At 44.1% G+C, this 13,993-nt stretch overlaps 1 protein-coding gene across 1 annotated transcript in view; it reads right to left on the bottom strand.

The window, feature by feature from the left end:
- Nucleotides 1-13,993, bottom strand: part of LOC307228944 (phospholipid-transporting ATPase ABCA1-like) — a 50,879-nt gene that overhangs the window by 32,684 nt on the left and 4,202 nt on the right. The window contains exons 3-7 of the mRNA XM_079998797.1: nucleotides 13,201-13,294; nucleotides 10,151-10,292; nucleotides 9,819-9,937; nucleotides 4,997-5,118; nucleotides 1,441-1,632 (exon numbers count right to left, since the gene is read on the bottom strand). Of these exons, the coding sequence (XP_079854923.1) occupies nucleotides 1,441-1,632; nucleotides 4,997-5,118; nucleotides 9,819-9,937; nucleotides 10,151-10,292; nucleotides 13,201-13,294 (669 nt within the window). The remainder of the gene's footprint in view (nucleotides 1-1,440; nucleotides 1,633-4,996; nucleotides 5,119-9,818; nucleotides 9,938-10,150; nucleotides 10,293-13,200; nucleotides 13,295-13,993) is intronic.

Raw genomic sequence — 13,993 nt, 5'->3', positions numbered from 1 at the left:
GTCCCGACAGTGGGGACGCACAGGCTTTTTGGAACAGTACGGAGTAAGGACACGCTGTCTGGAGGAGAAATAAAAAAAACTCTGCTCCTATTCTCTGAGTTTGGTTTACGTTTTTCAATTTCCATACAAGTAAGAAAAAGAATGTCTCGGAAAGATATAAGAAACTCCTCACGAGCCTCAAACCTCGGCCCACCTGCGAAGTGGGCACAGCTGCTCGGCAATGCTACTCTGTTTGCCCAGAGCGTCAAATTGCCTAGAACCAGAGCTGGGGGTCCATGTGCCTTTTCTATTTCTTTCTTTTTTTGAGCACCTGTCCCTCAAAGTCTCTGTACCGAGCTGTAGAGGGGAAATGAGACCCGATAACCAGTGGTTACTCGACAGCTCTGAGCGGAAAGCCAGAACGCAGTTTTCCCTTCACCCCCGGTCACCGAGTTCTCCACAGTGACTCACAAATGGGCCAGAGCCTTTATGTGTGTGTATGTGGGGTGGGGGTTGGAATTCCTCAGCTCTTTCTGTGTCTTCTCACACAACATTACTGTCCAGAGTCAAAATTCTGAGCTTAGAGTTCACACAGATGTTATCCAAGGTCCTTGACCATCTCTAGACTCTGTGTGTTTGTGTCTGTGTGTGTGTGTGTGTGTGTGTGTGTGTGTGTGTGTGTGTGTGTGTGTGTGTGTGTGTGTGTGTGTGTGTGTGTGTGTGTGTGTATGTGTGTGTGTGTGTGTGTGTGTGTGTGTGTGTGTCTCATATTGCATGGAGATGTTGTCCCTCTAAATCTAAATCAGCGTCTACATTTCACTAGTTGCTCACAAAGGACAAGACCCGATTGTTTGACTCATCCCGAGAAATGTTTTCTATGAACACATCAGCGCGAACATTTGTGTTCTTGGCAATAATGAAAGATCGATTTCCATCCCAAGCGACCCAGTTTTGACGGAGCAGGACTTTCTTCAACCTGCTTTGGAGGTCAGCCAGAGAGACTCGCCGTTGGCTGCCAAGTCCAGTGCAATCCTGGCAACAGCGGAGTGATTCAGCCACACCGAAAATCCACCATTCAGATCCAAAAAGAGACTTCCCCTCCGATGAAATGACCGACCGGGAGATGGATTAGACATACAGGCCGTTTCTCAATACCAAGTATGCGAAGTCCGGACTTGCGGACTTGGTAGTACAGACTCCCGGGGTCGGGAGGACGCAGGACGGTCATTATGCGAAATGCATTGTGGGATACTTGGCTGTCCCAAGTTTACACAAGTCACCACCGATGCATCCTCGATAAAATGGGCGGAGAAAGTCCACATCCGGGCATTTGGACTGGACTTGATTTGATGCGTACTTTGAATTGGAACAGTACTTGGGCTGCGACTGATGACATTTCACAAGTCCACAAGAACACAAGTACAGACAAAAACGCAGATTGAGAAAGGGCCATAGACTCACCCGAATGGGTTTCAGGAAGTCCAGGTTGGACAGGAAGTGGCTCTGGGCCTGGTCCAGCCAATCGCTGGATGACTTGCAGATGATCTCCTGCGTGAGGCGGGACACGTTGCCGTCAGCGATGTGGACAAACTCTTCGAGGGAAGTGCCATTGCAGAGGTCTCTGAGATGGAAGCCGAACCCTTTGGTCAGGACCTGGGGGGGGTGGGGCAAAATTAGAAAAAAATTGAAATCTTCTGATACCATTTTTTCCTTCCCGTTACAGATTCTGATACCTGAACTTGCGCAACGATTTCTTTACGGTACGTCTCTCTATGTTGCTGCTTCTTTACGACATGTGGTGAATGAGCTGTGGATACAGTGGCCGTAGCTTTATGTCACCACTATGCGTCTGCACGCCCGCCATATTGAACTGGTCAAGATCCACTAATAAACATATACGATTAAAATCACTTAATTTTGAACAGATTTTAATGAAATTTCGTTTTTTTTATAAATTTGAGAAATTGAACATGATATTGGTTACTTAGTGAAATTCAATTCAGTTACTGGGGGCGGATCTAATCATATTTTTTCATTCACTACCATATTTAAAGGAAGAACATATCATGCGTGCGTCATATTGCACTTTAATTTAACAACTGAGCATTTATAGTTTTTATTTTTATTTTATTTAAACATTGGACATCTTGTATGCTGTTTTCATTTAATACCATGGGAAAAAGTTCCTTGCTTTGAGTGTTTTACAGAAAGGCTGGCTGTTCTGAACTTTAAAGGTATAAAAGGAGTTCTGTTCCAAATGTCCTTCCCTGAGAACAGAAAACAGTGCTTTCAGGAAGATAGCGCCGTGCTATCAAGGAGAAGAAAAAATATGTCCGGGACATCTAGACTCGAATTCTCTCTGACACCAGACATCACCAAGCTCCATGACATCATGTTGTAAAGATTGCTCTGGCTCAAGTCCAGCCTATTTATTCTTTATTTTTTTTATTCTCAATAAGAAAGGAACGCTGACTGTGTGAAAGATGAGGTCTTTAGTCTTTGATTACTGAATGACACAGAATAAAGTTTTTTCTGTTCTATTATCCAAAATACTGCAGCGTTTAAACTGAACACACTCTACCGAACACACTGCTCTTATGATGCTCGAGAGAGAGAGAGAGAGAGAGAGAGAGAGAGAGAGAGAGAGAGAGAGAAACGGGGGGAAAGCACAGAAGGAGAGAAAGGCTTGTAACCTTTAAACATCCTCCACCAGTCGGTCTTATGTCATACTGTCTGTCCATGGACGCATAGACACACACACATACATATAAAAACAAACACGTAATCTAGCCATTGGAAACCCACCAGGAATTACAGCGGTACACGGGTAGGGATTGGCGGATTGGGAGGACGGTAATCCCACTCCAGATTAATCAAAAACCAACATGTTAAAATTTATTTAATCACAAATACTGATTTTGCAATGTGATGCATTTTCTTGTTAATGCTTCGTGTGATTTATACTTCTGAGAATGTACTTGTTGATTTTTTTCCTGTGTGTGTATGTGTGTGTGTGTGCGTGTGTGTGTGTGTGCACGTGCATGAGTGTGCACAGCGAGTGTGTGAGCTCTGCACTCTCTGCACGTGAGGCAAAATGAGGGTAAGGCGGGGCCCGGGGGGGTGGAGGCATGTGTCCAATCGAAACATGCGAGTGATGGGAACCAGGGAGAGGAGGAATAGGAGAACAGGATAAAAGGGATCCAATAAAATACAGTATGGGTTATTGATTCTGGTATAGATCGAGACAGGAGGGAGAGATAGATAGAGACAGATGGATATATGAGTGTATGTATGTGTGTGTATATATATATGTGTGTGTGTGTGTGTGTGTGTGTGTGTGTGTGTGTGTGTGTGTGTGTGTGTGTGTGTGTGTGTGTATGCGTGCATGCGTGCGTGTGTGTGTGTTGAGAGCTGGGGCTGGGGAGGTTATATTTACTGCAGTGGGTGTTTGAAGGATTAGTGGGTGTGTTGTGTGACCCGGGTGGACACTGTCAAAGCTCATTGGATTTAGACCCTGCCGACGGTGTCCATCAAGTCACAAAATTTCACCACAAACTTCACCACAATGCTGCGTTAAAAAATGGACCTCGTAACATCGGAACGTAGCACTTTCGAAGCTGCCAAGGACAAAAGTAGAGGGTAGTTATCTGCCTGATCTTGCAACCGGCACCTGCACGGTAAACTAAAAGTGCAATGATGGTCGCCAACGATGTTGGAGACGTCAAGGAGAGCGCTATGCATCAGCCACTGTTGTCACCGGACGAGCCTTGGCTGGTGGTGGTGGTGTTACAGTGTGGGCAGGTGTGTCTAGTCAATGTAGAACTGCCCTTCACTTTGTGAATGGTACAGTGACAAGCCCATACTACCTGAATAACATCATTAATCCAGTCATTGTGCCCCTGCATCAACAACACAGGCCTCATTTCATCTTCATGGACGACAATGCTCCGGTCTCATGGAGGTTGCATCATTAGGGAACGGCTGCTGGAGACTGGGGCACCTCAAATGGAGTGGCCTGCACTTTCTCCAGACCTGAATCCCATAGAAAACCTATAGGATCAGCTGAGTGGCCGTGTAGAGGCTCGTAACTCTGTACCCCAGAACCTCAATGACCTGAGGGCCGCCCTTCAAGAAGAGTGGGGGGCCAGGCCTCAGCAGACAATAAGTCGACTTGTGAACAACATGAGATGTCGTTGTCAAGCTGTAATTGATGCTCAAGGGCACATGACAAGTTATTGAGACATTGACATTTTTTGTTGTGGTAAACCCACCACTGTTGTTGGCTTTTGTTTCAATAAATTGTTTGAGATGAGGAAATCACCATTGCATGCTTCTACTTAAATGCCCTACTTTCATGATATAATATCACTGTAGCGTGAACTTTTTACCAAATATCCCTAACTTTTTGTGAGTAGTGTATGTATCTACATTTAGGCAATGTAATAAGTTTGTATTTATAGTTATTATATTGAAAATAATAAACACAATCCCAAATTGTTCATTGGAAATAAACTGCATGTAATGCGTGTATTATGTAATGTGTTAACCTACATGTCAGTGACATTAACAAAATACATGTTCCTTTATTTGTTTTAGAATTTTAATATTTATCAATTATTTTGGTTAATGTCAGTGTTTTTGCACACACGACCTTATGAATACAGTTGAAAGTTATTATGAATTAATTTATCAATTGATTAATAATAATTAAATACATATGATTGTTTGCTGAAAAATTAATATATAGGGTGGGAAAAATAAGATAAGACAATATAAAGTACCTACCTACTATTTTACTGAATACTTCTTTGATGAAAAAATAACTAATTCCCATTTTGTATGTATGCGATAAACAGGGATCAAAGCCCCCAAAAAATCGGGCACAAAATTCGATTTTGTATTTAGATCAGCCGTGGTAATCAATGTTTCTGTCAATCAGTCATGGAGCTGGTTCAGACCGGCTTGGCTCCAAAACATAGACCCAAAGTCATTGACTCGGGTCTGATGGGCGTCCTACCTTCTCAAGGTTGACGTCGGCCTCCACGATCTGACGGAGTGCGTGGCGGGGCAGCGAGGCGTTGTGATGCAAGAAGTGCGATAAGGTCTCGTTGTCTCGCAGGAAGTCCTTCAGCTTGAAGGCTAGACACAGAGGGGAGACAAAGCAGTCGGGATTTACATTGGGAGAACACGCACGCACACGCACACACGCACACACACACACACACACACACACACACACACACACACACACACACACACACACACACACACACACACACACACACACACACACACACACACACGTACACACTACAGGCTTGTGGACTGCTTAAGATGTTGGAGGGGAATTGATTTTTGCTATTTCACAAACTACTACTGTTAGTATGACTATTGTTTGATATGGGTTTTGTACATACACACACCATTTCCTAATCAATTGTGATGCTGAAGTTATAGCCTTTTCTTTTCCTGTTATCTTAAAAAAGTCCAAAATACAAAAAAACCTTATAAACATTAAACCCCATGCTAAGATATTTTTGGCCTATATGGACCCGTCCAAAGGAAAGGACGAGAGATTTGTGAACTCGAATGTTAGGATTCAACCCAAATCAAGTGACCCGAGAGAAGTCTAGAAATCGGCAACCTCAGATGTCCACATAGTCTATCACTTGGGTCTATCACATTGTCTAACACACAAACGAACACACAGTTCTGGGTGAAAGCATTGTGCTGCGGCACATTCCGAGGAAGTCAGGCTGTCCTTTACTAAACCAGTTGGAGGCGGTTTTGATCACACACACACAGCAAATACCCATTTTCCTAACAGTGGCATTAAACCAGGGTTACTGTCGGGCATTCGACTTTGTTCCAAATATCTGACTGACCGACCAATCTCTCTCTCTCTCTCTCTTTTATTTTCCTCTCCTTTTCTCCTCTTCTCGCATCTCATCTCTTTTTTTTTTCCCCCTGTGCATTTTCCTCCCCTCCCGTCCTCACGCTCTCCTGCTTACCTTCCACCTCAACTGACCATCCTTCGCACTGCTATCATATGGTTGCCCCGTGACAGGAAAACACTTTACCGCTGCTGAGATCACAAGTCTCCGGGGAGGAAGTGAAAAAAAGCACAGTGCATGTGTGTGTGTACTGTATGTACGGTATATGTGTGTGTGTGTGTGTGTTTGGAGTGGCCCCAGGGCCTCTTGGGAGAGCATCTAGGGATCTAGAGGGAGCGCTAATGTGGCCTAATCAGCCTCCTAGCAGGAAACTACAGCTCCCAGAAAGGATTAAGTGGCGTAACGTGGGACCTTTACCTTAACCTCAGCTGAAATGGAAAGTGTGTGTGTGTGTGTGTGTGTGTGTGTGTGTGTGTGTGTGTGTGTGCGTGTGTGTGCGTGTGTGCGTGTGTGTGTGTGTGTGTGTGTGTGTGTGTGTGTGTGTTCACCTTACCTCGACTCGGGTGGAATTTTTGTAAGCCCCTGTGTACAGTATATATGTGCGTTTTAGTGTGCGTAAAACTCTCTGGGTAAGTGGATTAATCCCTCTCAGGACCAGGGTCAGAGAGTTTGTCGAGTTTAGTCGACAAAAGAAATTGTCAAACCTAACCTGTTTATACGTGTATTCCTATCCGTGTGTGTGTGTTTGTGTGTGTGGGTGGGTGTGTGTTCTGGCAGTGCCAGCTGGTTTATCAGCTGGTATTTATGGAAGAATCTGGTATCAGCGCAGTGCAAGCCTGTAGACGCTAGCAGTGTTGATAACTGCCTACCTTTTGGTGATCCAGTTTGAACATAACAACGCCGACAACCTGCCTCTGAGAGTGGCCGGATTATTGTTATGTAACACCCTTGTGCTCCGTCATAGCCTGGACTTTTAATTAACCTTCTAGTGAGCATTGTGCTAAGCTAGCTGTCTCTGAATGAGTGGGCAGAGTCAAGATGGCCGCCCCTGTAAGTCTATAAAGCAGTGAAACCAGTCCACCAAATGGAAGTATGATGAAGATGCTTTTGTTTTAACGTGATGAAATGTTCGGCTCGTTTTTGGAGACTTTTTATTCTTGACAAGTGACCCTTGAGAGAGATGAGTGAGATTTGTTAGACTTTGCGACTCTTCGTTCATGTGATTCAGTAGGTGTTGGTGTGAATGGACTCCTCAGAACCATTTCATTCCATCAAAACCCATTATTTCTTTTGAGTAGCTTGCGACGCCGACTGCTGAAGTAATTTCAAAGGTTTGTTCGATATGAACGAATCGTTGGAAGGTCTTGCGTCACTAGTGTACAACAGCACCTGTGTGCGTGCGTGCGTGCGTGCGTGCGTGCGTGCGTGCGTGTGTTAGAACATCCAGCCAGCGAAAAGTGTTGACTACCTCTGTGGCCTCGATTTGACAAATCTTTTTTTTTTTTTGACAAGGCAACCAGATAAAACGGCAACTCTGGGCGAAGGTTAATGTGCAAAACATTTTGCTCCTTTTATGCAAATCTATCTGCTGAGACAAAAGCTGGAGAATCTTCAAAGAGAAATCAAACAAAGAGGAGCATCTAGTGATGATACTATCGAGGTCAAACACAAACTTCAAATCTATATTTTTGACGTCAAGACAACAAGTAGAATGTTCTCTTTTATTGGATGGATTATGACTTTTCTCCATTTCTGCTTATCCAAGTGAATTGTCCCCTACTGAGATACATAACTTAATTGATTTTCATTGAGTTTGCTGATCCATATTCAAAACAACGTGCCATCTCTGCATCAGAAAGTGACAAAGTGCAGGTTTAGTCAAATTCTATCTATCTGCTGTATGGGAAAATATGGCCTCGAACCTCCCCCAAGCCCCAAGCCCCAAGCCCCCTCCCTTAAATCTCCTAAATAATTAACCGACACGTGAGGTGATGCACCCTCTGGGACGGTCTGGGCGTGGATTTCGGGAGGATTCGATTAGACCGCCGTGCATTTAACAATCGATGATTCTTGACTGGTTGTTGGTGTCACTCAACGAACAACTGGTTTGATGTGCTCATTCCGCTCGTGACGACTCGTTTGCCCGAGGAATTGCAACCTCCCAAGGATAGAAGATAGAGGTTAGGATAGAGGTCGTTACTGGATTTCCTGGATGTACAAACAGGAAGTCAGATCAAGGCCTTAGAAGAAGATTGGACACTATTTTACCCCAAGGCCAAAATCCTAACATACTTCCTGGAGAGTCCAGAGGATAGAAACCATTTTCCGGAGAACTTGTACTGATGTCGTGATATGATATAGTCTAGTCTGCTGTTTAGAACCATTTCTTAACCCGGTCCAAGACAAAAGACGAGACAGTTTTTAGTTCTCCGCCTTGTTGCGTAATACCTGAAGGGATGATACTGGTCCTGCGAGCACAACAAGTGCCATAGCAACATTTTCCTTTTCACTAATCCATTTTAACGCTAATCATAACAGACACTGTCCTTTTGGTTGTCGTCTGTTTGCCCAAATTGAGGTCATTATTTTTAAATACATTCGGTTGCTTCATTTAGGCTTCCTGCGGAGGTTTTGCGGCTTCCGTTCATGCTGTTCGTAGTCGTTGTTGAACTGTTTTGCTTGCCCCCCGCCCCACTGCGGGTTTGCCCTTGGGACAGAGTGCTTGAACGGCTGTTATGGAACAGAAAGGGGGGGTTACCTTCATTGAGTTGGTGCCTTCCTCTGTTAGCAAGACTTTTAATTGGTAAACACACAGTGGCGAGAGTAAGTCCAAAGTCATGCATGACTGTAAAGAACTGCCAGGTCTGAATCTAAAGGCATCAATGTGCTGTTTATTTTCGAAAGGCGACCCCCCCAGCCTGCTAAGGTTGGAACGTATAAACAAAAATGATTTCTCTCCATTTGTCCATCTGTCTCTATCTCTCTCTGGTCCCATGGGGGATTGAAAGAGCTTCAGAAGATCGCCAGTGGACGTAAACATTGGATGTCTTTTGGGGAGAGTTTAGAGAGACTGGGAGGGCATACGGTCAACATGTGATATAGCTATCAGCGGCAGGCCACATCTGATCGGAGCGTGTGATACAGGCACACAAGCACGCACGCACGCACGCACGCACGCACACACACACACACACACACACACACACACACACACACACACACACACACACACACACACACACACACTAGTTTGAGCCCCACATTGGCACTTAGATCTGCGTCTGGCTTACGGGGGTGGCACACTGTTTTTCTGGCTGTGTTTAACGTCTTTTCTGTCATCTTACCCCCCCCCCCCCCGCATAGAACGATGGCCGGCCGATGCTGGAGGTGGGACAGCGCGAGGACCTGCCGTGAAGAGCTGCCCGACGGTGATAAGGACAGAAATCGACAGAGGAAGAGCGAGAGAAAGAGAGAAGGGGGGAGGGCTCGCTCTGCCAGGCACTACGTAAGTAGCATCTGGGCTTTAGATCAGCTCAGTAGGGTTGCGATTGCAAATTTGGTGAGTGTTTGGTGTGAAAATCTAAAGCAGAATTGACTCCAGATCTCGATGACAATGTGACAAATAAATAAAACTAAACAATATAATGAAAACAAAAAAAGGCGCCCTTCAACCCAAACTCCATTTTATGTCGGGAGCACCATTTGAGGTGACTAGGTTAGTGAACGTGGTTCCTGGGTCTGGGTCGGTGCTTTGTTTCCAATGACGGATTAAAAGATTAGCGTCAAATTGAATCAAATTTGGGGCTTACGTCAAAATTCATAATAATCTATTTAATTTCCCTGAAAATACAGTCAAACAAAAGATTCCCACACTGACGTGGCACTTTTGCTAAGAAGGCGAGCCGGGATATAAAGGTCTCTACAGCATCAGATAGATGAACCTACCTGCTGTGTTCCTTTGGAGTTTCCTCAGAGCCCTGACCAGGCCTTTGAAACCCTCCAAGCTCCGGTCATTCTGACTGTACAGCAAGATCTTCTTGGCATCCACGAACAGACGAGAGATTCTGGGATGGAAGGAAGGACGGATATTACTACAAATCGAGCAACATCTATCTTCTATCAGTAACTACAAGATAATTGCTGTTAAATGTGAAGTATTATAACAAGATTCTCTCTACCTTTCTCTAAAGTGCGTTGGGCATTTGTATGTTATCATATTTGGTTATTGAGGTAAAGTGAGTCCTTTAAAGTGTCTTGAAAGGGGGGATTTCACTCACATGGAGTCGTTGAAGTTGCCCACCATTCCCGGGCTCTCGCCAGGGGTGGGGTTACGAAAGCAGGGGTTGTTGGCGTTGCAAATGATGCCCTGCACCCACGGCAGGGTACCTGCGGAGGGCATGGCCTTGTTGGGGAAGTGGCCTGGAAAGAGAAGAGGAACTCAAAAAGGGATCTTTCTTCATGTTTCAAACTTCCGACTGTGGGGGGGGCAACAAAGCAGTTATTAGCGATTTTGGAGACAATTCCTACATTTGAAAAAACTGACATTCTGTCTTACCCATGGTTAATTGCTAAAAATGAGCTTCAAAATGTCCACTTTGGGACCCAAGACTATATAGATTTTACTATGAGGTGAATTGTAAACAAGGTGACAACTTCAGCCCAAATTCCGGAATAAGCTCCAAGTTTCATAACTGGGAATTCAGGGCAGCACGACATTTCCAGTTTCTGCGTCAATGAGTGTCCCAGTTGACCTGAGGATCGAGGGTGGTCTGGTTTGATGAAACATCAACCAGAAACCAGAACCGTCAAACATTAGCTCCTAGGCTAACTTTGTACTAAAGTAGCTATCTGAGAGCGGTCTGTTAAAATGACAACATGGAGATTTGGATAGAATATGCATTATTCCAAATGGAAATGAAGCACTACAGCTACAGATTTTCTTGGTCTTATTTAAAGACAGCTAACTTTTGAACACCTGAATCAGCCACGTTTCTGCCCGCTCCCCCGGTAACTGGATTCCCAGTAGCTCGGCGGTATCAGGGCACAATAGATAAGCATTGATTTTGAGATGGAGGTCAGATTGCTAGCCGGCTTGTTGGGAGCAGATTGGGTTGACCGCATTGGGTTGCGACTTGGCTCCAGTGACGAATGACGTCCCTGCTTTGGTCCCACTGTTCCATGGTGGAAGTACTGGTTCGCTTTGAAACTATATAAGCTTACACACTTACATATTAGGCGACAATGTGTACTAGCTGATAGCCAAATAGCTGTGTGTTTTATCCCTTACGTTGCATTTCTTGAGTTCCCATTTCTTCAACAGCCTGATACCTCGCTCTCTTCATTACTTACACCATAGGTCTTGTGTAGACGATCGAATAAGGGTGATGAAGCCATAAATAGAAGTTTACTACGTAGGAAGATGATCAACTCTCGCACTTGACTCAGGCCAAACTATTACACAGCTCTTAATATAGAACCGTATCGACAAATTCAAGAGGCCAGTCGACTTTTAACTCAAACCGATACACTTTACAGACTACCTGAACCTGACCTACTTCCAAACAAGCAGCAATCCTTAAAGATCACCCTCAGTTGTTTGCTGTCAAAGGTGTCTGGGTATAAAGGTTGGACAGAGATCGAAGTCGAAGAGAAATCAAAACTAAACTAATATTGGTGCAAAATTTTGTGAGATTTTGTGCATCCTAAAGGCCTGGAACATGTGTTTGTAAAATTTATAAAGGATGCACAAAATTAGAAAAAAAATGTTTAGCATGTTCTTAAAGATGAGAGCAATGATCCCTTCGAATTTTGTGACCATCAAAGGAACTTTATTCCAAACTTGCCCTGTGGTTGGGGGCGCCGTTGGAGCCCGCTGGCCATGCGCGAGCCCAATCGCTGCAGAACATTGCCCTTTTCACCAGTTCTGACATGTGTGTGTAGGTTCGCCACATTTTGTGCTCGGGACCATTGGGCTCCAGCCCTAATTAGCCCTTTTGGAGGGTGTTCTGCAATTGTTTCATGAGTTCATGTCAGGGCAGGGAGGGAACTTTTACCACCTGAAGGAATTTCTCAGGTTTCCCAACAAGTGAGAAAGACAGGACACAAAACTTTGGGTTCAAAGTTAAGAACCCACCAACCGTTGACTCACGATTCTTCAATTCATTTTTCCTGGAGTCTAAGCCTGTGTCACATGTTCGTGTGGGAGTGAGCAAATATTGACCGACCGCCTCTCTATGATAATAACACGCAGACCTTGGGTGACTGACATGTCGGTCGTAGAATAGTTGGCCGATTCAGTGCCTAGAATAAAGTGGTTTCAAATCAAGTCCCAAAGAGGGCAGTGGGATGGATTGCTTATGGATAGCACTGGCTGAGTAATTGTTTGGTTTAAAGAAAACGATTAGTTGGGTTATCTGGTGAGAGGGACTTTTTGGGGATGGCCTCATAACAGGATATCCCTTTTGCGATCATTGATTGGTGCTCAATAACCTTTCTGGGAGTACGGTCGTGAACTTGACAGCTATGGCTTAACTGTGGAATCCCAATTTCTTTCAGAGAAAAACACACCACGGTTTGGGCACACAACAAGTTTCCCCGTTGACTAAGGTCAAGGGGAGGATTTTATCTGTCACCATGATGCAGCAAGGTTATCTACAGCAAGTTCTTTCACGTTTTGTGTTCATGCTCTTCCCTGACTAATGAGACCGGGTGAACGGCAAACATTCTCCAGAACCCAGGGTAATATTGACTCAAAAAACAAGAAGAGGGTTTTAAATTCAATTGATTGTCAACTCTAGGTCGCCAGATGAAGGTTCTATTTCTCTTAAGGGACGTTTGAGGTTGTACACAGGTACAAGTTGCCTGGGTCACTTTGACTAATGCTGCACATAAATGGAGGTTGTTTGGTGTAATTGGAGATAATGTCAACGTTCTTCAAAGAGTTTAACGTTGTCCCTGTTTACGGTTGAGGGCAATCTGTTTGTTTTCATGGCCTATAAGGTCACGATAATAGAGTATTGAGAAATTTTATTTTCAATAGACAATGCTTCTGTAATGGGTATTCTAGTTTCTTATTTATAGTCATTATTATTACTGAGTGATTTAACTTGTGCAATAACAAATCTATTTTCTCAATAGCATTGTCCATTCATCAGTTTATGTATCTACCCCCATTGTGTCGTCAGAATGTGGGACGGATGAACAGGAAAGGGTAGATTTGAACTTCACCACAGCAAAGTCAGGAAAACAGACCATCCTAAACTCCCAAATCAAAAGAACTTAATTAAATGTTTACCATCCCCACCCTCCCTTCTCCCCGTTTTCTTACACTCATGCTGTTCGTAGGGTGGGTAGTGCATTCGGACTGAGATCAAAATGAAGAAAATGAAGAGAGGCCAGACGATCTCCACAAGCAGCTGAATCTGTGAGGAGAAGGCGAGAAGAAAAATAAGTCCTTGTATGAATGCGTATCTCAGATGAATTATTATTGCCTCTCCCGCAAACATCTATTTCTTTGTTAAACCATCTTTTGACCAGAAAAACGGACTGAATTTCGGGGCATGTGAAACGTCAGCACATTCGGCAACATGTGAAAACACTGAAAAACCACCAACTTAACCAGCCTTTTTCAAAACGGCTCATTTGTTTGTTCGAACATCTGTGTGTGTGTGTAGTTTGTGAAGCAGGTTGGGGGTGTCAGCTGTTGTCCTTTGTGTGCAGTAATCCCACCAAATGAGTCTGGGTGAAGTATATGGGTTAAGAGGAGGGAAGAGAGAGAGAGAGCAAAAGAAAGAGAGAGTGAGAGAGGCTCTAGTGTTGGAGGACTCCATCTGTTTCATATGGTTTTACAGCAGTGGTTTTCTGGCCTCCTGCTTTTGCCAACAAGAGCTTAAATGCAATGTGGAAATGTTGGGGAAATTTGACTTTTATATCAGTTTGGTCCAGTATATTTTAAATTTGCTGTTACTGTTCCTGAAAAAATTTGTTGTATGTAGCTGGGTCAAATCAGGGTTTTTTGCACAGTGCAATCTTATTGTCTTTCAGTGGTGTCCTACAGTCATGGAAGTAAATTATTTTCATGTTGTATTCCAAATAATAATTTTCCATCTGATAGCGTACGC

The sequence above is a fragment of the Zeus faber genome, assembly GCF_960531495.2.
Source record: "Zeus faber genome assembly, chromosome: 4".
Taxonomy (NCBI): domain Eukaryota; kingdom Metazoa; phylum Chordata; class Actinopteri; order Zeiformes; family Zeidae; genus Zeus; species Zeus faber.
This window is presented reverse-complemented; position numbering and strand designations above follow the sequence as displayed.